Genomic DNA, 23895 nt, shown 5'->3' on the forward strand with positions numbered 1-23895 from the left:
GCAGCAGCCACCTTCCCTCTCCTCATGACCTTTACCCTGAGTGGATGGGCTGGGGTGACTTTTTGTTAGCTGCTCTTGCTTGGCTTCTTTCTCATCAACCCACCTTACTTACTGGCTGTTGTCACCATCAGTCATTGCTGGCCATGCACTCCTGGAGGCCTCCTTGGCCCTGCCTGTCTCTAGAAGATGAGTTTGTCCAGCATGCTCCTGGACCTCCACTTGAACCTTTTACCATGCATGCTGCATTTTCTTCAGTGTGATCGCAGGCCAGGACACTGGCCCGGGGCACAGAATGCTCCCTCCCTCCCTCCCTCCCTCCCTCTCATTGTGCACGAGAACTTGGGAGCACCCCTTCGTCTTTGAAACAGGAGTGCCTCCCTTGCTGCCCCTCGGCTAGTCAGCCACAGACATTTACTCACTGGACAGCAGAGCTTGGGCTCTTTATTGCCCCTCTCCTGAGGAAGAGGCAGTGCCACGCCCTGCTGCTATAGCTGCTGGGCAACCACTGGAGGAAAAGGCCCCTCCATCTTGAGCTTCAAAGGTTGCTTGGTCCCTGAGTAGGGAGTGGAAGGGAACCTGCATGGCTGAGGATGCTGACTCACATAGTCCAGTGGGCATAGAGTAAGGTGAGGAGGATAAAGATGGCCACTGAGAGTAGCATGTTCTTCCGATTCTCTTGCCGAAGCAGCTTTAGCTCCTTCTCTGGGAGGAAAAAGATGGGAACAAGACAGAACACTGAGTCCCACCTAACTGCTTCTCCTTCCAGCTCCTTTTGTATTCCTAAACCTGGCCCTGTCCTTGATCTGCCTATACCCTCTAATCATTTAGCTAGATTTACACCTAAGAGCAGTCCTGACTTGCTCAGCCCTTTCTCTGTGTATTAGGTATGTGGTAAGGCCACCAAAGGGCTCGTCCTCCTGGAGTCTCTTCAGCCAGCTAGGAACTCTGAGACAGCTGGAGCTGCTTTGGGCTCACACAGTTCCTGGATTCCTGCTGTCTAAAGGTGCACTAGAAAGAGCCCCGCTATTCCTAAGCTGCATTCATAGACAGTCATCACTGGTCTGCAGTTTCTACTCTGTACAGGGTAAACTGATGTCCTGGTCACCCCGCCCTACCTAGGCAATGCACTGGGAGGACTGCCAGCCAGCTCCTCTGAGTAGAGACGAAACGGGACACATCTGAGGGCCCTGCCGACCGACCCAGGGCAGGGGCTGCTGGGCTCTAACTGACTCTGCTACCTGCACCCAGAAGGTGGCAGCATTGCTCCACCCACAGAAGCCCTTTCCTGCCCAAGTAGGGGCTGTCCTCTAACCACCCCATTCCCAATGTGGGTTGTTCTGGTTGGGTCAGGCGCGGGATGCAGAATCCAGTGTCTGCGGGTGAGAGACACACTCCCAGAGAATATAGACCCTTTGCTGTCCGGGACCAGGACAGCAATGGGAGGGTACTTCCTTACCATACTTGGAGGCTTTGCTCATGAGAGTGCTTTTCTCCTTCTCCAGAGACCTCCTGTGGGGAAGGAAGGAGTTCACAGCTCAGACCTTTTTTCTGTCTTAACTAGACGGGCAGTAGTTCTTTTCTGTTTGAATGAGGGGGCCAAAAACTAGGGTGTTAGAGGACAGAGGCATTACCTGTCCTCAGGACTCAGTTCTGTCCTATGGAGCTGGGAGGTCACAGCCTCCAGGTCCTTGCGACACTGAGACAGCTTCTCCTCTAGCCCATCAATCTGAAAGAGACAAGAGACAGGTGTAGAGCGCTAAGCTTTCCCAGCACCAGTGCCCTGGAGGGGCTGACCCTAGCACCACCCTGCTTCCCTACGCCATGTTTGTACTGGGCAGGGCCCAGCTTTACTGTTGGCAGAGGGCTTCAAAGTTTGAACTGCCAGACTGAGTCCTGGGAAACAAGGAGTGGGTGATCCAGGCCTTCCACCAGCAGAACCTGCCAAGAAGGAAACACTGCAGAGACAGCTCGAGGTCCCAGGTCTCCACGTGGGGAAGGGGTTAAATGTCAAGGGGCTAAAGAGTGGGGGCATCTTTCTCACATGATTCATCCTAATAGTGCAGTCTGTGTTGTCACGACAGGCATTTTTCTGAGAATCAATAAAAATTGGCGAAACAATGCAACTTAAAACCACTTCTATTTCTTTCTGATGTGGCTCCTGCGCAGAACCGTTGCCTATCACCAAGGTCAGCATAACTCAATAGCGAAGTAGCTAAGCTCTTGAAAGGAGGGCTGCCAGCTATATCTTCTCCCATTTGCTGTCATTTCAGAGATGTGATCTTAAAGAAAATACCTGAGTGGTGGGAAAATGGTTTGTAAAATCCTGGGCTGGGCTATCCACACCTGGGTACTAGCTACTTTTATGCATTTGGCATAGAACACCATAATTCTGCCTTGACCTGGTATCTAAAGTAGACACTTCTCTGGAGCTGTGCTGGCTGGCGCCTTGCTTTTGGTGGCTGGGTATTTTGAGGGCTCTCTGGAACCCTGTAATAGTCCCTTTCCAACTCTGAGTTCAGCTACCCTTACCAAGTCCCCATGAGGGACAGCAAACGTGGCCAAATGAAAGGTTAGGGTTCCCTAGATGGAGTGGTTTTTCTGAGGACTCACAGGGGCACTTCTGTCTGTCTCACGCCATTCCTTATTGGAGCTACCCTGAAGAATCTTCTCTAGCCTGGGGTCAGGAGTCAGGAAAGTTGCACTTGAAGTTCCTGGACAGCAGTCATCTCAGACATTCCTGGATCAGCCACTTTGGTGGGTTTGAATGAAAGGTAAGGAGGGCTTCATGTGAGGGAATAACCTGTAGAGAGGCGCGAGGTAACTGTCGGTTCTCTGCTGACGGGCACAGCCTCTGCCAGCAGACTCAGCAGTCCCCAGAGAAGCCAGAAGCCTTCCCCAAACTGTAGCGTAGGGAGGGGACACTAGAGAGCCTGACTTGGGGACAGCAGTCTGATATGTGTGCCCCTCACAGAATACTGCCCAACACAGGCGAATCCCTGAGACTATGTCCTCGTGGCACAGGAGTGACACGCAGCCAGAGGCCGTGCTGGGGCCTAACTCTTACTTATGCAGCTGGACCTCCTGCCTGGCTGGAGGATACCTACCCCCTACCTGGCAAAGCCAGCCCTTTCTATACTGCCTCTCCTGTTCAAGCTTTTATCTTCCCAGGCTGGAAGCCCACAGACTGGCCAACCCCACTTGTGACTATGACCTGCCTGGCCTCCAAGAATGCCCAAGTCTGCAGCTCCTTAGGACACCTGCCACCTTTGTGCCCACATGGCCTGGTGTCCTTCAGTCTCCCTCCTTGTGGCTGGAGTGAGCAGCAGCCCCACATGGGTAGAACGAGTGGCTGGGAACAAATGGCTCACGGTTAGACAACTGATTTCTGAAATCCTTGGGCTCACTAAAACAAGGAAACAGCTGTGCCTGCACATAGCTAGCGCAGCGCCCCAGATGTCCAGGATCAGTCCTTACTGCTGCTTTTTGTGCAGGGCCCCGGTTTGCAGGCCATTCTGGGGAGGGATCAGGTTAAGGATTTCCATCCCTGAATGCCTCTGGAAGGTGCCCAGGTGCCCAGACAAGTGGTAATTGCTCCAGAGCAAGGCCAGGCCCTCTTGCTGGGCAATGTCTCACAGCTGAGGCTGTGGCCAAGCTGCTCTGCCCTCATGCTCTGGACAGGGCCTGAGGGGCTGGCAGTCGGGGGTCTCTTTCTGAACAAGCCCAATTTATTTGCAGTTATACTGAATATCCTTACTTTCATTTGCCACTTTTTAATGAGGCTTAAATGGGCGAACACAAATCAAGGTTTTAGGGACTCAGTTCTAACCTCCCTCTATGAATATTTATGTCCTGCTGACAGTTCTGATTCTCTTCTAAATAGCAAGTTCTCTTTACAACTGCTGATGTGGGCTGGGGGCGGGGGAGGCTGAGCCAGACTCATCCTTGGAAGGGGACCTGAAGCAGAGGCCACTGTCAGAAACCTGAGTAGTGGGGCGGAGACTCGAGGAACCAGGCTGTCCAGGGGGTGGCAAGGGATGATCTGAGTGCTTTTAGATGTGACACAGGGCTGCAGAACAGAGCTGTCCCAACAAGACAGGTCGAAGGGCAAGACAAGACCAGAAAACGGGCCTTATAGAAAGCTCCCGGTTGGAGTCTTCAGTCAACTCTCATATGCATGAGTTATGAATACTACAGGCTACAGGTTCAAATCCGAAGTCCTCACTTCATTTTCTCCTTGCCCTCAGGCCAAAGGCAACAGAGGGAGAAAGCCAGGGCCATGAGCTTTGGGGTCAGAGTAAGGAGCTACATCTCAGGGTCGGGACGGGGTGAGCTGTCCTTGTGAATGAATGGCAGGCTCCTTGCGCCTTGCCCGTGTGTGCCTCAGGTGACATCTCAGAGCTTATGAGGTAGTGATGTGACATCACTTCACAACAGCGGGCTTACGAACAGCTGCTGTGAGAGCAATGGCACTCGCTGGGCTAGAGTAGAACAGCAAGAGCAGAGGCGGGGAGGCAGGCAGTGGCACAGAACGCCCTTCACCGTGGGCCAGCACACCGTTTGGCACAGAGCGTGGCACACTGGTGAGCTGAGCAATCTTGTGAGGATGGTGCTGGGGTGGGTGCAAGTGGTGGAGGCCAGGTGTGGGGGAACCCAAGGGTGAGACCAGAGCCCTGAGCAGAAAACTCAGCAGAGGCCCAGGGAAGCAGTGATCCTCTGAGAAAACACGGGCAGCAGGGGGAGCCTGGCAATCGCACTTGGGTGTCTGAAGCACAGCTCTAGGGGTCTAGGCAGCCAGCAAGGCTGTGGAAAGGGAAGGTTCCACTGTGGAAAGTCATGGAGCCACCCGGAGCACCTGCCTGGCAGAAGACTGGCCCGGAGCTAAAGGGGGTCCCTGGTAGACTGAGAAACACCCATTGCTACTCTCACACCAAGAACAGGGTGATCTCAGAGGGAAGTGGCAGCGGCTGAAGCGGGCTCGCAGTCTTCCGGGAGGAGCTGGAGTCTGAGTTAGCAAACTGCTGGCACCTTGCACTGAGAAGCTAGGAGGGCCCACATAAGCCCTGTGGAGCAGTCTGGTCTTGGAGACTAGCCCCGACCCAGCAGTGGCTAGGCAGTAGCTAACCCTGTGGGGTTGGGTGGGGGAGAAGAGGCAGGTAAGGTGGGAAGGGGAGGCATCCAGGAGTTGGTACTTAGAGACCCTGCATGTGGGGCCTGTACTGCAGTCTGGTAAGAACTGAGGCCTTTGGCTATCTGCATCTAAGCAGCACTCAAGTCAGGTGGGTGGCCCGGGGTGTGCTGGGGGGTGGCAGTCAGGGACTCCTCAGAGCTTCCCTTCCCAGTCCACAGCTCTGAGCACTGTGTTCCAGGCCAGGGCTGGAGATCCCCAACCCCAGGCCAGTGAACAGTGCCCTCCCTGACTTGGATACAGCCTTACTCCTAGAGCTTTAGGCAAGTGTCTCTGGGGTCCAATGCACCATAAAACCACTGTATTAAGAGAAAACTGTAAAATCCTTCTGAAATCCCCAGGAGGCATCTTTTCAGAGGATGGCGCCTCCCGGAATCAAAGCCCTGAAGAGGCTCCTGGAGGCAGGGGACTTGTAGACAGCTGCCCTGCACAGGTCGGGCCAGGCCCTGCAGGGTGCCGGCTCTAGGAATGCTGAAGGAACATGGGCAGCTTTTATTCCTCTGACATGACAGGCAGCAGGAGCCACAGGCTCTTCAGTAGGAGAGTGAAACAACTAAACAGCACTCACAGAGCACCTAGACAGCCCGGAGGCAGCAAGTGGTCCACAGGCTCGGCCACTGCAGACACCCTGAGGGCCAGGCTCTCTCCTGGGAGAGGACAAAGGTTCCCCTGGGACTTGGTTCAAGACCACACTCGCTGTTTTCTAGGTTAGCAAGAGGTTTCTTAGGTTAGCAAGAGGTTTCTGTCTCTCCAGGCCTTGCTCCTGGGAGCTTCTTGCCTTGGGGGGTCAGGTAGTGATCATGGGGCATACCCCACACCTGTCTAGCCAGGAGCTTCTAACGAGAAGATGGTATCTGGATGAAAACATGACTCAGGAGCAACACTGGGGCCCAAAAGCCCACAAAATGGATGCCACAGCTAGACCACAACTGCAGGAATGCCCAGGTGCCAGGCTCTGTTAGACACTCCATACAGAGGAGGGGCAGACAGCTAGAGTCCACATTGTGTAGGCAGACTCTCAGGAAGGAAACAGCTTTCCAGATGCCTCCTAGCCCTGTCCTCAGACTCTCACACCAGGAGGCAACTTCCAGCCTCCTATCCTAGGATGGGTAGCGTATGCAGCTGCAGGCATCCAGTGCAACCTCGCAGAGGGGCTGGCACCACTGTGGAGACAGCTAACCCTGGCAGAGATGGTTAGCAACTTGGCTAACACAGCTAGGAGGTGTGGGACTGGGTTCTGAATCACACATTTCCCCCCACACCAGCCTTTTCTCCAGCATCCTTTGTGAAAACATCCACAACTAACAAGGACTACGGACATTCGGAAACAGTCATCACTGTCAGCCGTGCCTGTCGCAGTCTGTTGGTGTGGCTTCAGCAGACCCTCTACTCTGAATGACCTTGTGCCTGGCTCTGCTTGGTCTCTTCTCACACAACAGATGCGCTGCCTGAAAGGGCCTGCCTGGAATCCGTGTGCTGGGAGACACAGGCGCCAGGAGCCTGGCGTCTGTCTTCATACTACTGACTCTGCCTTCACAAACACCCGCCCCCACATTGCCACACTGTCAAAGTACCCTCCCAGATGCACACAAAACACATCCAGTTTGGAGAAGGAAGTGTGTGGGCTAGCTGTGCCTGGTAAACCCTCTCCCTCCCCTCCCCAAAGGGCATCAAAGCTTCCTCCTCTACTAATTCACAGCCTGGGAAGCTAGTCCAGGAAATCCACTCATTTTCACACATCAGGAGCCCTGGGATGTTTTCTGTAATGGGGAAAGGAGCTAGACCGCCCGCCCAGATGGTCCCTGGCGAGAGCACCGGGGCTTTCCATCTGGGGCCTCTAGGCCACATGGCCAAGTCACAGGGGACCATGTACATCATTTCCCAGGTGACCAGCCTCAAACCTAAATAGCTGATCGCCATCATACTGCTTACGTGATGTTTTTGTGTGGAGGAGGTTCACAGGACTCTAGGGATAGAAAACTAACCACTATGCCCCCCCAAACCAACAGGCCATAGGTGCAAAGTTTCTCTTCCAGGCAGAGCAGGTGAGGACAAGCGGCCTTCCAGTGTCTAGCGGCAGCCAAGGGGACCACCCATCTGAACACAGCCCACCCCAGCTCATGATGAGGTCTGCAGTAGTCAGGACAGCTGCCAAGGTCAGCATGAAGGAGTTTACACAGCTTTGGAGGTCACCTTGCACCCCAGACCTTGCCCTAAGCCTTCAGCTGCCCCAGGACAAAAATGGTGCCTGGGGTTTGGTTTCTCTTCTTTCTCCCAGATCTATTTTTTGATAAACTGGCAAAAGCATCTCCATCGTTGAAAGGCTCAAAGCACTTTTCAGGAGCTGGCATCCGCCCCGTGCCTTATGAATTCATTAATTAAGACGCTGGCAAACAGCCACTCCACACACGCTGACATCCAACAGTGTTAGGTAATGAGGTTTTAGTCTCCTGACCCCCGTTAAGTGGAGCAGTGCCAGATGTGGGCTGCTGAAAGAATCACCTGCCGATGGCGGTGACCTGTGGCTGCCACCAGTGCAGGTGAGGCGCATTTAATGGTCATCAGGCCCTGAACAGCCCACAGCTGCCAGACTCTCCCAGCAAGGTGGCTCCTCGTTAGTCCCCAACTCCACACCCACTCAGAATCAACAGTGCCTCCTACCACTTAGGCCAACTGGGTAAGTACTTCCTCCCAGCCAAGACACTGCCTCTAGCCCTGTTGCAGGAAACTGGGGGCTTCTCTACAGCTTGTGCAGAGCTCATCCTAGGACTTGTAGACCGATTAACAGTGGTCACAGTTCATGCTGGCCAAACCATTCCTTCTGGAAGCCTCCACCTGTCCTGCGTGGCCTTCAGTCATCTGTGAGAACCAGTTAATAGCAACTGCTTCCCGTGTACTTTCATCCCTTACAGAAGACACTAGTAGTTGGCCAGTCCAGCACTGAGCCCCCAGCTCTCCTCCCTACGACAGATGTTAGGAAACAGTCTGCTGACAGCCAGGGTTACACACAACTTAGCTTTGGGGCAATGCCACGTTCTGGATATCATCTGGGAGTCTTGATTTATGGCTGAGCATGATGACTGGAGCTGTGGCAGCTACCTTGTGACTATGCAGAAACACCAACCCTGATATTAAGTACTAGCTACTGAACAGAGCTGAGCCAACGCAGGAGCTACTTACCTATCATCTCCTATAGGAGAACAACGTTCCCAGGCATGAAAATCATGGAGGCCATTCTGAAACTTGTAGACAAAAACTTTCCCAATGGACAGCGTTTGTGCACTAGGAGCCAAAGCTAACCAAGTTATTTCCTTCAGCTGGGGACGTGGCTCTTCAGTAGAGTGCCTTCCAAGCATACAGGAGGCACCAGTGCCACCAAAGGGCGGGGCAGCTAAGACCCATGCTTAGTAAGTTAAGGCCAAGTGAGCAAGCCTGCAGGCCAGCTACAAAAGAAACAAGTCCAGTTACTGTCACAGTGTAGTGCACACAGTCCTATCCGTCCCAACTCCCTGTCCATTTGGGCACCGGTTTCTCATGGGATGATGGCTTGCTCTCGTAGCTCAGAATAAACTCTTAGAACCTAACACAGTGAGCTATTTCCGACTGACTCTCATGGGCCTCTCTCTGAAGGAAGCAGAGTTGGGGAGTTAGGAGGGGGCCTGGCTGCCCTAGGTGACCACCTGGCACAGCTGGCCCATGGCCACCCTCAGGGTGAGGGCCACCTGCTTGGTAATTGTTTCATACTACAAGCGAGGGCTGTTTGCAGGTGCTGCGATTTCTCACTTGTGGGGCTTTTATTGCACTCGTCAGATTAACAAACATTTTTGATTAAATCACCACTTCACTAGCTCTGAGCGCATGACTTTTAATAAGAGGACAATATCTACCGCTACTGAGCATCAGTGCACATTCAATACTCAGACCCGCTGGGGGCAACAGGAAAGGAAGCAGAGGAACAGCCAGATGCCAGGCCTTTGCTGAGGTTCAGGGATACGGGTTTCAAGTCCTTGAATATCCCAGCAAAAAGTAACCGTAGAGACGAAGACAGCAGATACCCACATGCCCGCACCGTTTTACACATCTGTATATTTACCAATATTTTAAATATCCATGCAAACATCTGTAAAAGTGCAGTGTTATTGAGGGGCTGGGGGCATAGCTCGGTGCTAGAGGGTTTGTCTACCGTGCTGGTCTCTCGTTAAATCATCACTGCTTCTTCAGTCCCAGATGACCACAGAAAACAACGCGCAATGAGCCCTGATCAAGTCTTGTCTTCACTCTGAAACCGCACATGCCAGGCCTCCATCATCTGCATTGCCCTCGGTTATTTCCCAAGCTCCCACAATAGCTCATTTCACTTTGATCACTAGTGGTATTTCCAGCTCAAGGTTCCCAGCACCTCCACAACCCTCCCCAAACACCTACGTCTGCCCCATGAACCTGATACCAGGCTGCATTCTAGTTTGCTTTTCTATTGCTGTGATAAACATGACCAACAGCAACTTGAGGAGGAAAGGGTTAATTTCAGCATCACAGTTTATTGCCCATCATGAAGGGAACTTGGGGCAGTAACCTGGCGGCACTAACTAAAAGCAGAGAATGCCGCTTAGTGGGTCGCTCCCCATGGCTTGCTTGCTCGGCCTGCTTTCTTACACAGTCCTGGACCACCTCCCCAGGGTGGCGCCGCTCGGGTGATCGGGCCCTCCCACACCAAATCATCAAGAAAATGCTCCACAGACTTGGCCAATGTGATGGAGGCAATTTCTTCAAGTCCCCTTTTCCTAGACAGCCCTGTTTGTGACAACTTGACAAAAAACTAAGCAGCACCCTACCATGCACAAGGCTGCAAGATGGGTAGATCTGCTCCCATTTAGAACATTAAGAGAATACGTGTCGTGTGAACTCAAACACTCAGAAGTTCTGTGCTGGAGGCTGGCAGGCAGATGGCCCTGGGCCCTGGGCCCACCGCAGACAGGTGGATGGATGGTGGACTGATAGATTGGCAGGAGCTACTCCATGTTACTGATGAGGAAACCAAAGCAAGAAGGGGAAGAACTTGACAGACAGATCTTCAAAGGTTGAGGAGTGGCTGGCTGTCCTCGGCTGCCTTATGCCAGGCATGCTCTGGGCACCTGACAGCAACATTGTGAGGGAAGGTGTGATCTGAGGGAGACCTGGTCCCTATCACATGCCAGCTCCTTCTCCCATGTTAACAGGCTATCGCTGAGCATGTGGCCTCCTGGCTGATAAGTCCAGGCTGTCCTGGCAGGTAGTGGGGCCATACACCTCAGTTACTAAAAATAGAAAGCGGCAGCCTGGGCCCAGGGTACTTAATTAACACAGTGGATACCTCAACACAGAACACACCAGTGAGGCGTGGCCTGATCTTGTTGACAAGATGGCAGAACCCCAGTCCACTGGCCAGAGGCTAGCAAAGTTCTGTGGTCCAAACATACTCTAGTACCTCTTACAAAGAAAGGGCATTTTGATTTTTGAGGGGTTCTTCACTCTTGTAGTCTATGCTGACCATAAACTCCAAGCTTGTCTCAGCCTCCTTAGCACCATCAGCTTTAGATAAGGTCTACTGGCACTGCCACGCTCACATGCTCCACGGCTGCCTCTCTATTAAGACAGATGATTACAAGGGAGCTAAATTTTCTTTCTTTTTTTGGTTTTACGAGACAGGGTTTCTCTGTATTGTTTTGGAAGCTGTCCAGCCTCGAACTCACAGAGATCTGTGCCTCTGCCTCCGAGTGCTGGGATTAAAGGCGTGTACCACCACCATCCGGCGGGAGCTAAATTTTTCTAAAGTGTTCTTTTTTTTTTTAATGTATGACTGTTCTGCATGAATACCTACCTGCATATTCGAACAGATCCTATTAAGCATCAGATCCTATTATAGATGGTTGTAAGTCGCCATATGGTTGCTGGGAATTGAACTCAGGACCTCTGGAAGGGCAGCCAGTGTTCTTAACCCCTAAGCCATCTCTCCAGCTCTGGTAGCTAAAATTTTGTTTGGGTATTTAAGTCAAGATCATATGTATCGTGGTTTGAGCTATGTAATAAGCATGGTCTTATGGTGATATGCTGTTTATGATCTACTAAAATTTGCCTGGAGATCAGAATGCAAAGCTAGCCACAGCCATAGAAGCTGGGCAGTGGTGGCCACACACCTTTAATCCCAGGACTCAGGAGACAGAGGCAGATGGATCTCTGTGAGTTCAAAACCACCCAGGGCTACATGAGAGTGAATCAGTCTAAAAGAGAAACAGAGCTCATGCCTTTAGTCCCAACACTAGAGAGGTCTACAAGATAGGGTATTTAGTATCCTGGCAATTAGTCTCCAGACACATTGAGCACAGGATTCCCCTTCCAGTCTTGGTAGAGGTAAAAGCTCTCTAGGAGCTTGGTTGCACTGCTTTTCAGATCTTCACTTTGGATCCCAATATGAGTCTCTGGGTTTATTTTATTTGTACTACATGGTCTTGAACTCCTGATCTTCTCTAGTTCCCAAGTGCTGAGATTATAGGCATATGCCACCATAACTGGCCAGGATAGTTAAATGTTTTTCTTTCAAGAGTTATTTATGACTATTTTTCTTACATGTTTGTGTATCACATGCATGCCTGGTGTCCAAAGAGGCAAAAAAGCATCAGATTCCTCAGAACTGGAGGTAGAGAGATTGTGAGCTGCCGCGTAGACAGTGGGGAGCAACCCTGGTCCTCTGCCAGAACAGCCAGTGCTCTTGACCCCTGCGCCATCTCTCCAGCCCAACATCATCAAATTAGCAAATCCTGAAGTGGGTTGGGCTTCCACAAAGCTCTGGTCACCATTTTCATCAACTAAGCCATACACAATGTTCTCTGATGTATGTTTTGTTAAAGAGATCTTATTTAATAAACAGACGATTCATCAGCATTGAACTCACTGCCCAAAGCATCGTGTAGCTGGGTTTCCATGTCTGAGAAGCCGTTAATCTAACAAACCGATTGTCCCTATAAGCCACATCACAGCCCTGGAACACTAGACAGCACTTTAGCGCTGTGCTTAGGGGTCCCTTGAAGTAGCAAAATCACCAATAAAGAGCACAAAAATGCAAAAATCATGGCACTAGAAAGCCCATAAAAAAGACATTCGTTACATCATGACAGCTCGAATATTGCAGAGCTGCACTTGGTCAGCCTCCACTGGAAACACACTCTTAGGTGACTCCCTGTGCCGCCACTTTCTCCTGTAAATACGTTGAGGACATCAGATATGCCACAGCCAGGGGGTAAATTTGGAGTCAGTGAATTAGACTGAGGAGAGCTGCAACAGAGGCATCCTACTGGCAAAGTCGAAACCGGTAGTGTCTGACTCTTTCTGCACGGGTTTGCTGACCTCTTTTCCAGGCTGTTCAGCTAACGTGTTTCCTTCTTCAGGATTCCGGGTTTCGGGGTCTCTGCTACAGCAGCTCGCTGTGCTGACTCTGCCCTACTGGTGCATACTGCCAGTGTATTTCGCCATGTGTGCTTTGGTCTTTTAGGACATTCACATTTCCAACAACTTCCTTCCCCCTCCCAAGCAGGCCGATACCCAGTTGGGATGGGGCTACTATAATCATCTGCTGTTGCTGAGACAGAAGCAATGCCTACCCCTCCTCCTCAGGGCCCAATGGCAAATCAGGTACAGTTCTGGCAAAACCACCGCGTTTATCGGGCTTCCTTGGAAAACAAGTGAAAGGTTACTTACTTACTGGGCCGTGGGCGCTCCTCCCCAACGGCCCACACTTGGAAGGCGTTTCTTTACCCGACAGGGGTGAGGGCTTCCCCACAGTCACAGAGATGGATCCCCTCACCTAGCCTAAAGACCGTAGCCTGGTCCTGAGGCCAGGAGAATACAACATGCCGAGCTGCCTACAACAGGAGGTATAGGGCGAGGCTGGACGCTCAGGTGAGGAGCTTATGACCTCCTCGATCCTCCATGAGCAGTCCGCACGCACACCTGGCTGACTCTTGTGCAAGCAGACCCAGCTGGTCCTCCACGGGTGGCGCACAGCATGGATACGCATGGCTTGCCTTAAACACACACTCAGGCCCTACTGAGTTACCCGCGATGAAATGGTCGTGTCTCCATTTCTGCAAGCGCTACGAGGAGATTTTTTGAGAATCACCCAGTGGATAGGTAGGAAGCCCCTGGGAAGCTTCTGACATTGATACCTGACGCTGTCGTCGACGAACACGTCGGGTCACATTCCTAGATGTACTGAGACGCCTGTGGCTGAATATGCCTGCTATGGTAACTGAAAGGAAGAGAGTCACCACTTCCGGGAAGCCCCCCGAGGATTATTCTCTGCCCCCCCCTTCACCATTTCAAGCTGGCTTCCACTTTTTCTTTCCCCTTTGGGGGCATGGTCTTGCTCTGAATCCCGGGCGGGCTTTGAACTCACAATCTTACTACCTTGGCTCTGAGAGTCCTGGGCCTACAAGCACGGACCACCGTGCCCAACGCCTGGGTTCTACTTGGAACCTCGGCTCCCTCATCTACACTGACCTGAGGGGCACGCACTGGGGATGCAAGCGAAGAGTAGCAGATGGTACTCAACAGGCTTCCGGTGTCTCTTCTCTCCACGTGTGGCAAGTTATTCTAAAGGCCTTCCCTAGCACCAGTCCTAGAACTCTCTCCAGATTCCCAAAGATGCTTCAAAGTTCATTCCCAAGCGACAAGCTTTGGACCCCACAGGGAAACCCGGGGACGTGGGAGCCACCAGCAACGTCTTGGACGACGGGACCCATCAGTCCTGGGCCCAGCTCCGCGACGGTCACCGCAACCGCAGGTCCCTAACAGCTCCAGCCCCCACTCGTGCCCGTCGGCGACTTCCGAATGACACACACGTCTCTCCCCGCCCCCCCAGGACGCCGTCGGTGCTGGGGTCAACTCTGGGGCTCCCTCACCCCGGGGCCTCCCCCCCACAGCCGCCGGGCCTGCCCACGCCCCTGCGGCGGAGCACCGCCACCAGCCACGTGGCCCAAAGCCGCCTTCTCCCCTCACCTCGCGAGCGACGCCGAGGCTCTCCCGCTTCTTTTTGGTCATATTGCTTGCCGCGTCCCCCACCCCCGCCCTCACGGGCCCAGCCCACCAGGCCGCACCACGCGCGCGCAAGCCCTCGTGCTCCTCTCTCATTGGCCGGCGCCGCAGGAGGGGGCGTGGCTACCGCCGCCGCCATCTTGCTGAGGGGCGCGTCCGTCGTGCCGCCGCCATATTTGTGCGGGGCGGCCTCCTAGCGGGGAGGTCTCGGGGTAAGATCTGCGGGGAAGGAAGCGGTGACCGGTGCGCCCGGGCGTGGAGACCGCTTTACAGACTGTTTGTCTTTCTCCCTCCTTTCTTCCTTCCTTCCTTTCTTCCTCCTTCCTTTCCCGTTTTCCTTTCTTTAACATCTTCTTGCATCCATCAGTGGCATCCCTGCAGTTTTAGGCTAACCTCATTCAAGTTCAGTCGGTCCTACACGGCTCTGCCCGCTCCTTCAGTCCCGGTCTGAGCCGATCTGCCCGTTGGAATCTGGTTGCGGCCGTAGCTGCTAGCTAACCTTTGTGGTCTTGTGCTCTTGGACGTTGCTCTCGTTTCCTATGCGGAGACAGGCACAGCCTGCAATGTCACAGAAGACGGAAGGCGAGCAGCCTGCGACGTTCAGCCTGAGTTTTAGTGTTCACTAGCTCCTACCTTTTTCTGCATGTTCCTTTCCAGGCGCCCCCATGCTTAGTCCTTTCAAGTGCTTAGACCTGTGTGGCCTTCGAGATGCTTTCAGTGTACCATGCATAGACTGTGTCCCACGGAACCGCAACCAAAGTTTTACAACTCGGTGTGTTTAGCATCTGTGAAGTGCTCTGTGTGTGTGTGTGTGTGTGTGTGTGTGTGTGTGTGTGTGTGTGTGTGTGTGTGTGTCTGTGTGTCTGTGTAACTGTCTGTCTGGAGGGGGAAAGAGATAGCCCACAGCCGAGCGTGACGGGACTTACCTGTAGTCTCAGTTACCTAGGAGAATGAGGTGGGGGCAGTATTAAGAGCCCACAGGGGGCTGGAGAGATGGCTCAGAGGTTAAGAGCACTGACTGTTCTTCCAGAGGTCCTGAGTTCAATTCCCAGCAACCACATGGTGGCTCACAACCTTCTATACTGAGGTATGGTGCCCTCTTCTAACAAGTAGGCACACGTGCAGACAGAACATTGTATACATAATAAATTTTTTTTTAAATCTTAAAAAAAAAAGCCCACAGGTTTGAAATCAGCCTGGACAACAGTGACGCCTCAATAATGAAAAGCAGGGAGGGGCTAGCAAGAAGATGGATGTGTAGAGTGGGGTGTGGTTCAGAAAGACTGCCTTAGATCATTTTCCATGTCTTTGAGGCCATGCTTAGTGACGATGCCACCAGGTTAGAATACCCCATTTCTGTGCTGGACATTGTTTCCTAAACGGAACCTCTGTGCACAGGAACAAAGCCAGCCTCCCGCATCTCTGTACGCACAGCTCCGTCCTCCTGTGTTCCTTCCTAAAGACAGATTTGCCCAAGTGGAATTACCAGGTCAAAGATGATGAGACCGGAATCGAAGCTCCATGTTTCACGGTAGTTATCTCTGCACCAGAGCCTGTTTCTCTATGTGAATAATAACCCCACCTCGGTGTTTGGAGGAAAAACATTTTCAGATCTGTGCTTTCTTCTTGATAGAGTCTTTGAGTGATGGGGCTGCAAGGGACCTGAGATACCATCTCGATTGGCCGCCTCACTGCGACCCGCGGAGAGAACTTGTAGTAAATCCTACCTGAACAGGACGCAGGCTGTTGAAGTTGTTTAGTGCGGGTCTCAGCTTACCCACCCGGCACGGGGAAATCATCTCACTCAGAACATTGTCTGTCGACTGTCAGTCAGTGGCACTTATTGTCGGAACAGTCTCCCAGCATTGGTTCCGGTCCCAGAAAAACCAGACTCTGCCTCCCAATTATCACAGGCACTGGCCCAGGAGAGGTGAGAAGAGGAGGAAAAACACTGTGTTCTTTTAGAAGCAGCTCCTTCTGCATTTCTCTGGCACCAAGGAAAAGCCACAGAGCTCTGGGGGTGCCTCATGCCAGCCTCATCTCCGTCCCAGTCCCCTGCAAAGGGACGGAAGAGCTCTCAGCTCTCTCCCTGAGCAGCCTCATGCTTTCCCGATCAGGCGATGGGATAAAATGCTCAGGACGAGAGGCTGGAGAGAGGGCATCACAAGAGCATTTTAGCCCTTGCTGCAGGCCCTGGGTTGCATTCCCAGCATCCACATGGTGGCTAATAACAGCCTCTAACTTCGGTTTCAGAGGATCTGACGCCCTCTTGGGGCCTCCTCAGGCACTGCATGCACATGGTGCCCAGATAAACCATAACAGGCAAAACACCCAAGCACATAAATAAAAAGTAAATAAATTGTGTTTTTTTTTTTAAAGCTGGGCGTGGTGGCACACACAGCACTCAGGAGACAGAGGCAGGCAGATCTCTGAGTTCAACACCAATCTGGTCTAAAGAGTGAGTTCCAGGTCAGCCAGGGCCACACAGAGAAACCCTGTCTTAAAGGGGAAGGAAAAAAAATCCCTCAAAATGGGCTGAAATCAAAATGTGTGTGGGTTGTAGTTCGGGGAGGCACCGAGGGTGGGGGTGGGCTTTTCTGGTGAAGCTGTCCTGGGTTCCAATCTCACCTCTTGTCATTTAACAGCTTTACAAAGTGGCAATGAGGAGTTTTCTAGGCCTCAGTTTTCATGTCCGTTAAGTGAGTGCCTCGTCCCAGGTGGGGAAGGTCCTTGCGGAGTGAGCGACAAGGAGAGACCTCAGGACTTAGGCGTCACCAGCCCGTGACTGGGTTTTGTGTACCATTAGCTGCCATTTGCTTTGAGCCTGGTTTCTGTCAGGCCTCGTGTTAGAACAGAGCAGCCCCAGCAAGCACTGCGTCTCTCCACAGGGGGACCTGACCTGACCTCTCATCACCTGTCAGCCATGGTTTGACGTGTGTGTGGGGGGGGGGCGGCACACAATGTGCCGATACCTGTGACGTGAGGGGAGGCTGCGGCACCCGGGAATCCACTCAGGTCTTTAGACCCGGCCCCACCCTGAAGAACGGAGGCTGGCATCGATTCCCACAGGGTCTGTTCCCTGAGCCCGGCCTGTCAATCCTGCCCAGGAGCAGATGGAGTCCGGGGGGATGGTGGTCTGCGTGCGTGTCTCTCTGTTCCCTAGTGAGCTGTGGGGCCAAACTGTCTTTTTGAGAGCTCTGGGGTGGCTAAAGCAAATAGAGCATGTGCATTGGCGGTTGGGAGACCTGGTTCACTTCTGGAAGGTTCTCATGGCACAGCCTTGGGCCGGTCAAACCTCCCTTTTGGCTTCCTTTTTTTTTTTTTTTCTGTCTCTGCAAAATGAACAGAGCAGAGAGAACCTGCCAACTTAGACACCTCACCATTCTGTTTCCATGCCCTTGTTGTTTGACAGGTGCCCAGACATAAGGTACCGTGGTCAGCTGTAAGGTAGACATATACTGTAAGATGAACTCATCATTACCCTCAAGACACCTTTAACCCAGTTAGAAAGACAGACTGACAGAATGAAATAGCGAGTACCAGAGGCCTGGTACCTACTGTTGCTGCGTTGGTGGCTCCGACAGAAGACAGTGCTGCGGGCATCTGGGGTGGCTTGGCAGGGGCTCGAGGTCAGAGGGCATCCATGAGACTGCGTGGGGCAGTGATGGGGCCAGGGCACCCCGGTTAGCCGGGAATGCCAGGAGGAGCCCTCTCCACCTTTGGGTGACAGCACTTCAGAGGCTGGTCCCAGCCCAAGCTCCAGATGGTTCCTTCTCTTCCCGGACCTGCCTGAGCCGTGAGACCCATGCTCCTCTGGTCCTCAGCAATGCCCCGGGGAGCCTTTTTCAGAGCAGGGGTGAGGGAGAACAGCATCGTTCACTGTCACGAGCACTTCAGGCAGGAAATGAAGAGTTTCGGAGGTGGTTTAAAAATACAGTGGGAGCTGATTTATGCTTGAATTTCGTTCCAGGGCAGCAGATCACAGCCCGAGTTTCCAGGCAGCGGCAGCGGTGTCTTTATGGCCTGCTCGGATGGGTTTCATGTCTTCGTGCTTTTTATGTTTCAGCTAAGCCAAGGTTCTAGAACTTTTTTTGTCCACACTGTACTTGGCTGGCAGAACTTCGTATATACCATGGCTTAGATCCAGCTGCATTTTGACTCCATTTTAAAAAAAATAGATGATTATTTTTCGTTCCTTTCTTACTTGGTGTCCGGTCTCTAATCAACTTAAATAATAAGTAGGTAATCTGGGGCGACAGTGAAAACAAAAGAATGGGGGATTGTTGAAGGCATAGAAATCCAGATTATTTGGTCCTACAGTATTCTTTCCTGAAGTTTCTAAGACAGTCTCATGAAACACACGATGGCCTTTGGTGTACTAGGTAGCTGGAGATAACCTTGAACCCCTGATCCTCCTGCCTCTACCTCCCAGGTGCTGGGATTGCAGGTGTGCACCACTGTGTCTGGTTTTATGCATCAAACCCAGGGTTTCACACATGCTAGGCAAGCACTCTACCTACTGAGCTACCCCACCCCATCCCCGCAAGTCCCTCGCTGGCCCCTTGAGAATGTCAAGACATGTGTACATGTGTGTCTTGTCTTGGGGCTACTTCACCTTTTGTGGCTGACCCTGCTCCCCACTTTCCTCAGATCCAAACCTCTTTGGGATCTTGAGCAGGGGTTTCCACAGTGTGGGTTTCCCCTGGCTCTGTCTGCCTTCCCCTTGACTTCTCTTAGCTCTGTCACCCGATCTAATTCTTTTAACCTCAGATGTTTATTTTATTTGATGTGAATGGTATTTCTCCTGCATGTATGGCTGTGTACCCTGTGTGTGCCTGGTCCGTTGGAGGCTAGAAGAGGGCATTGGATCCCTTGGAACTGGAGTTCCAGATGGTGTGAGCTACACTGTGGGTGCTGGGAACCGAACCCGGTCTTGTGAAAGAGCAGCCAGTGTTCTTAACTGCTGATCCATCTCTGCAGTCCCACGGTGTCTATTTTTAGCCCACGGTATGATGAGCATTTCACTAAGATACCCAGAATCCTCTGGGGGACACAGAAGAACGTGAAGAAATCAATAAATGCATCCCGTGTTTGTAAACGTGATACTTTGTTCTTCCTAGAGCAGTTTCTGTGTGCGTTAGTTCTGTGGGTAAGGACTGTAGAGCTGGCTTAGCCACCCCCATTTTGCAGAGAAAGGAAGGGGGTACTTGCATAAGTAATGTGACCCTCAGAAAAGGGTAGACCCACTCCTCCTGCACAGGGACCAAATGGAACCTTCTAAAGATGAAACTAATAACCAATTAGGCGACTTTAAAAACATCTTTTTAAGATGTGTTTAGTGCGTGTTCATGTATGTGTGTGGACATGCATGTGGGGGTCAGAAGACAACTTGAAGAAGTCAAGTTTCTCTTTTCACCTTGTGGGTCCTAGACTTGGTGTCAGGAGCCTTCACCACTGGGCCATCTCTCCCAGGTGGCAAACTCTCGGTGGATGTGGAGGTTGGGGGGTGGCAGTAGCAACTTCGGTGCTGTCTGTCAGAAAGTATACAAGCTGGGGTGATCTAGAGACTCCCCGAGAGTCCCCACCCGCACTGACATCTCCCCTGACTTTCTCAGTACAGAGGCACCCCACTGTCACACGGGTGGTATTTGACCAATCTGTCGGTCATAGAGCCACATTTTCTTGGTCATGGTGACTGGTTCAGAGGGATATCGTATAACCTTAACTGGGCCAATCAGAGATCTTCCTTGAGATTTTCCACCCATCTTGCTCTTTGAAATTCCTTTCCTGCTCGAGCCACTGAAATGAGATCCTGGAAGGACTCTGATAGCTCTTGCCATTGGAAAGAGACAAGGTTCTGAGGAGGCAGGTTTGGTACGATAGTAAAAACTCAGGATCCACATGTCTGCACCCTGCCCTTGCCTCTTCTAGAATGTACACCAATAAACCCTCACTCTTATTTTTTGACACAGGCCTCTCTCGTGTAGTCCAGGATGGCCTTGAACTCAACTATGTAGCTGAGAATGATCTTGACCCTCGCACTGTCACTTACTGAGTGTTGGATTATAGGAGTGTGCCACCACGCCAGGACATTGTGTGTGTTAGGCACACATTTTCCCAATGGAACTACATTCCAAAGCCAGTGTGTGTGTGTGTGTCTGTCTGTCTCTGTGTGTGTCTGTATCTGTATGTGTGTGTCTCTGTGTGTGTGTGTCTGTCTGTCTCTGTGTGTGTGTCTGTCTCTGTGTGTGTCTGTATCTGTATGTGTGTGTCTCTGTGTGTGTGTCTGTCTGTCTGTTTGTGTGTCTGTATTGGTCTGTCTCTGTGTTTATATCTGTGTGTGTGTGTGTGTGTGTGTGTGTGTGTGTGTGTGTGTGTGTGTGTGGAAGTGTCTGGTAAGTCAGAGGACAACTTGCTGGGGTGAGTTCTTGTCTCCCACCACATGGGTGTGGGAGATTGACCTCACGTCATCAGGGTCAGAGGCGGCGCCTTTACCCGCTGAGCCGTCTCACCAGCTCCAGCCCCCTCTTGTGAGCTTAAATCTTTCTAACCCAGAGATTTTTCTTTCTTTTCTTACAAAATCCAGTTAAATTTTAAGATTTACTTATTTTTATTTTATCTGTGTTTTGCTTCCATGTACATGTATGTACACGTGTGCCTGGTGCTGAGGAGGTTGGAAGAGGGTGCTGGATCCCCTGGGACTGTTGTATGGATGGTCGCCAGCCACGTGGGTGCCGGGAACTCAGGTCCTCTGTAAGAGCAGCAGGTGCGCCTAACGCGGAGCCATCTCGTGTAGTTTGTTTTTAGGCTGAGGTTTTTGTCTTGTTCGTTTGTCCCTTCCCCACCCCCTACTTAAGAGCATTGTCAGAGCATTTGCATTGGGTTTCCATCTGCCATGTCAGGTAGTTTGCAGCTGTCTGTGGCGCCAGTTGCGGGGGTCAGGGGTCTCTGGCCTCCCGGGGCACCTGCACTCCTGTACACATGCACACACCCACGTGCACACACCCACACCTACACATAATTTAAAAACAAATCTCAGAACCCATGAGCCAGACCCTCTGTGTGCAGATTTTCCAGTAGCTTGGACTTTGGGAAGTAATCATAACAATGACAGTCACACTTGGGGGTCTAGGGGGAGACATTCCACCCTTCTGTTCCTCAACTGTGTGATGCTGGGCAAGCCATTCATCCCCTTTCATCTGTGAAATGGGAGCATTAATAGGAGCTATTTAATAAGGTACATTGTGACACTGGGGATAAAACCCAGAATTTTACATGTTAGGCAAATGCTTTGACACTGAGCTACATCCCAAGTCCTATCTGGTCCTTTGAGACGGGGTCTCACTCTGTGGCTTAGGCTACCCTCAGACTTGCAGTAATTCGTCTGCCTCAGCCTTTTCAGTGCTGGCATCACAGGCACACGCCACACTGCCTGGCCTTAATAAGGTTCTTGCTAGCATTAAGGAGTATCCAACCTGTGACCTGTGGGCCATGAGCACCTGGACCTGAAATAGCTCAGAACATAAACCAACATGAAATCTCAGAGCATTATGAGATTATTAAAAAACAAAAACAAAACACGCCTTTAATCCCAGCCCCAGGGAGAAAGAGGCAGGCAGATCTCTGTCAATTCAAGGTCAGCCTGGTCTACAGAGTGAGTTCCAGGACAGCCGGGGCTACACAGAGAATTCCTGTCTCGAAAAACAAAACAAAATAATAAACAAGAAATAAAAACTAACCAAACAAACAAACAAACAAAAAAACCCCTCTCAATTGCTTAGCTCTTGAGGAAGAACTTTTAAATAGCACCGTGTCATGATGTCATGATTGCCGACAATCATCACACCTCAAATATAGCTCAATTATTTTGCATAATCATGTGTTCACGCTCTCCCCAACACCCCATGAATGAGACAGACTATATGTGTCTAGCAAAAGAAAGCTGGTGTTCCACAGGGGCAATGGCCCCACCCAAGCGAGGCTGTAAACACGGCCTGGATTGGGGATGTTGGAATCGAACCCAGGGCTGTCTCCTTTGGACTGCACTTCCCAAATGACGCCAGTGCCGGCTACTGTCAGGAAGCCAGGTTAGCAGCTTATAAAGGGCGCTGTCCCTGGAGGCACAGAGTCCATTAGAGAAGCCAAATCCTTTCCGAAGGCTGCTGGGTGAAGACAGAGATGGGCTCTGGAAAGCTGCCCAGAGCAAAGCCTGCTTAAGCTGGCATGCCCGGGCGCCTCCAGCCAGCGGCTACCCACCCTCCGCCCTCCCTCCTGCCGGCCCCCAGCACCCACGTCTTATATACATGAGTTTCTGGAACCCAGACTATCAGACCCGGGGGAAACAGAGCGCTCTCATCACTCATCCACTGAACATACATTTATTAAGCACCCGTTGTATGCCAGGCACAGCCAACGTAACGGCTCAACAGACACAAATCGAATCTCACAGGTACAGATGAGAGAGGTGGCTCCCAGGGCGGATGACCACTGCTTCCCTAGAGACTACAGAGGATTTAGTAGCTTTCTTAAGGAAGACTCTAGAAAGGTCTGTATCCTCACACTCATCCTGCCCTCCTGGGGCTGGTGTAAGCCTGACTTCCTGCTCCTCACAGCTGATTGGACCTGAAGATAATAACTGACCGAAGCTGGGGGCCAATCAGATTTTGCCTCCCGGGACTTGGACTCAGGAAGGAGGGAGGGTCAAACATCCTGGGGTGGAGTTGCAAGAGGTTGGGGGGCACTTGGCGTGGGTGCTGTGAACCAAACTTGAGTCCCCTGGAGTGCCGGCAGTGCGTTAACTGCTGAGCCTTCTCTCCAGCCCCTGTGCATTAAGTTTTGACAGAGAATCTGTTCGTAGCCCAGGCCGTCCTGCAACTCCCGACCCTCCTGCTTGAGCTCCCCAAGCGCTGGGATTACAGGTGCGCACTACCCCAGCCTGAAGAATAATTCAAGTCAGACTGCAGTCCATGGCTGCCAAGATGACTCAGCTGGCTACCACACTCGCTGACAAGCCTGAGGACCCGAGTTCAGTTCCGGGGACGCATGTGGTTGAAGGGGAGAACTAACTCTGGAAGTTGTCCTCTGACCACACAAACACTAGTAAGTAAACAAATCACCGGGCGTGGCAGCGTGGGCCACTCGGGAGGCAGAGGCAGGTGGATCTCTGTGAGTTCGAGACCAGCCTGGTCTACAGAGCGAGTTCCAGGACAGCCTCCAAAGCCACAGAGAAACCCTGTCTCGAAAAAAAAAAAGTAAATAAATTAAAAAAGACAAAAAAAAAAAAAAACACCCACACAATTAAAGAAAAAGACTTCGGCCCAACTTGGATTCCACAGAGGATTCCAGGATGAGCCCCGTGCTTTTCCATCTTGCTAACCGGGAGGGAAGATGGCGGCTACAGTGACCTCTCAGAGGAATTTTGAGAAGCCAGACATATTCCCATTATCCAAAGGGATGCTCAGCACTACAGGGATGGGAGCTCTGGGATGTGCCAAGTACCTTAACCTCTGAATCCATGGCCTGGAGGGTGTAGGCGATGGGCTCTGGGGTGTGGCAGGCTGAAGCGCAGTCCCTTGAGCCACTTTGACCAAGTCAGTCATACCGGCCATGTACCCTGACGAGGCGTGGCCCTGAGCCCCATCCTT

General features: G+C 51.9%; 1 protein-coding gene across 1 annotated transcript; it reads right to left on the reverse strand.

Annotated features, from left to right (window-relative positions):
- Positions 1–415: 415 nt before the first annotated feature.
- Positions 416–14323, reverse strand: Ccdc167 (coiled-coil domain containing 167). Its single transcript, XM_013126653.2, has 4 exons — positions 14216–14323; positions 1632–1726; positions 1457–1509; positions 416–702 (listed from the first exon to the last, which is right to left on the reverse strand). The coding sequence occupies exons 1-4, from the start codon at positions 14255–14257 to the stop codon at positions 599–601; spliced, it is 294 nt and encodes a 97-aa protein (XP_012982107.1). The 5' UTR covers positions 14258–14323; the 3' UTR covers positions 416–598.
- Positions 14324–23895: the final 9572 nt, after the last annotated feature.

This window comes from Mesocricetus auratus, unplaced genomic scaffold (genome assembly GCF_017639785.1).
Source record: "Mesocricetus auratus isolate SY011 unplaced genomic scaffold, BCM_Maur_2.0 Super-Scaffold_100027, whole genome shotgun sequence".
NCBI lineage: Eukaryota > Metazoa > Chordata > Mammalia > Rodentia > Cricetidae > Mesocricetus > Mesocricetus auratus.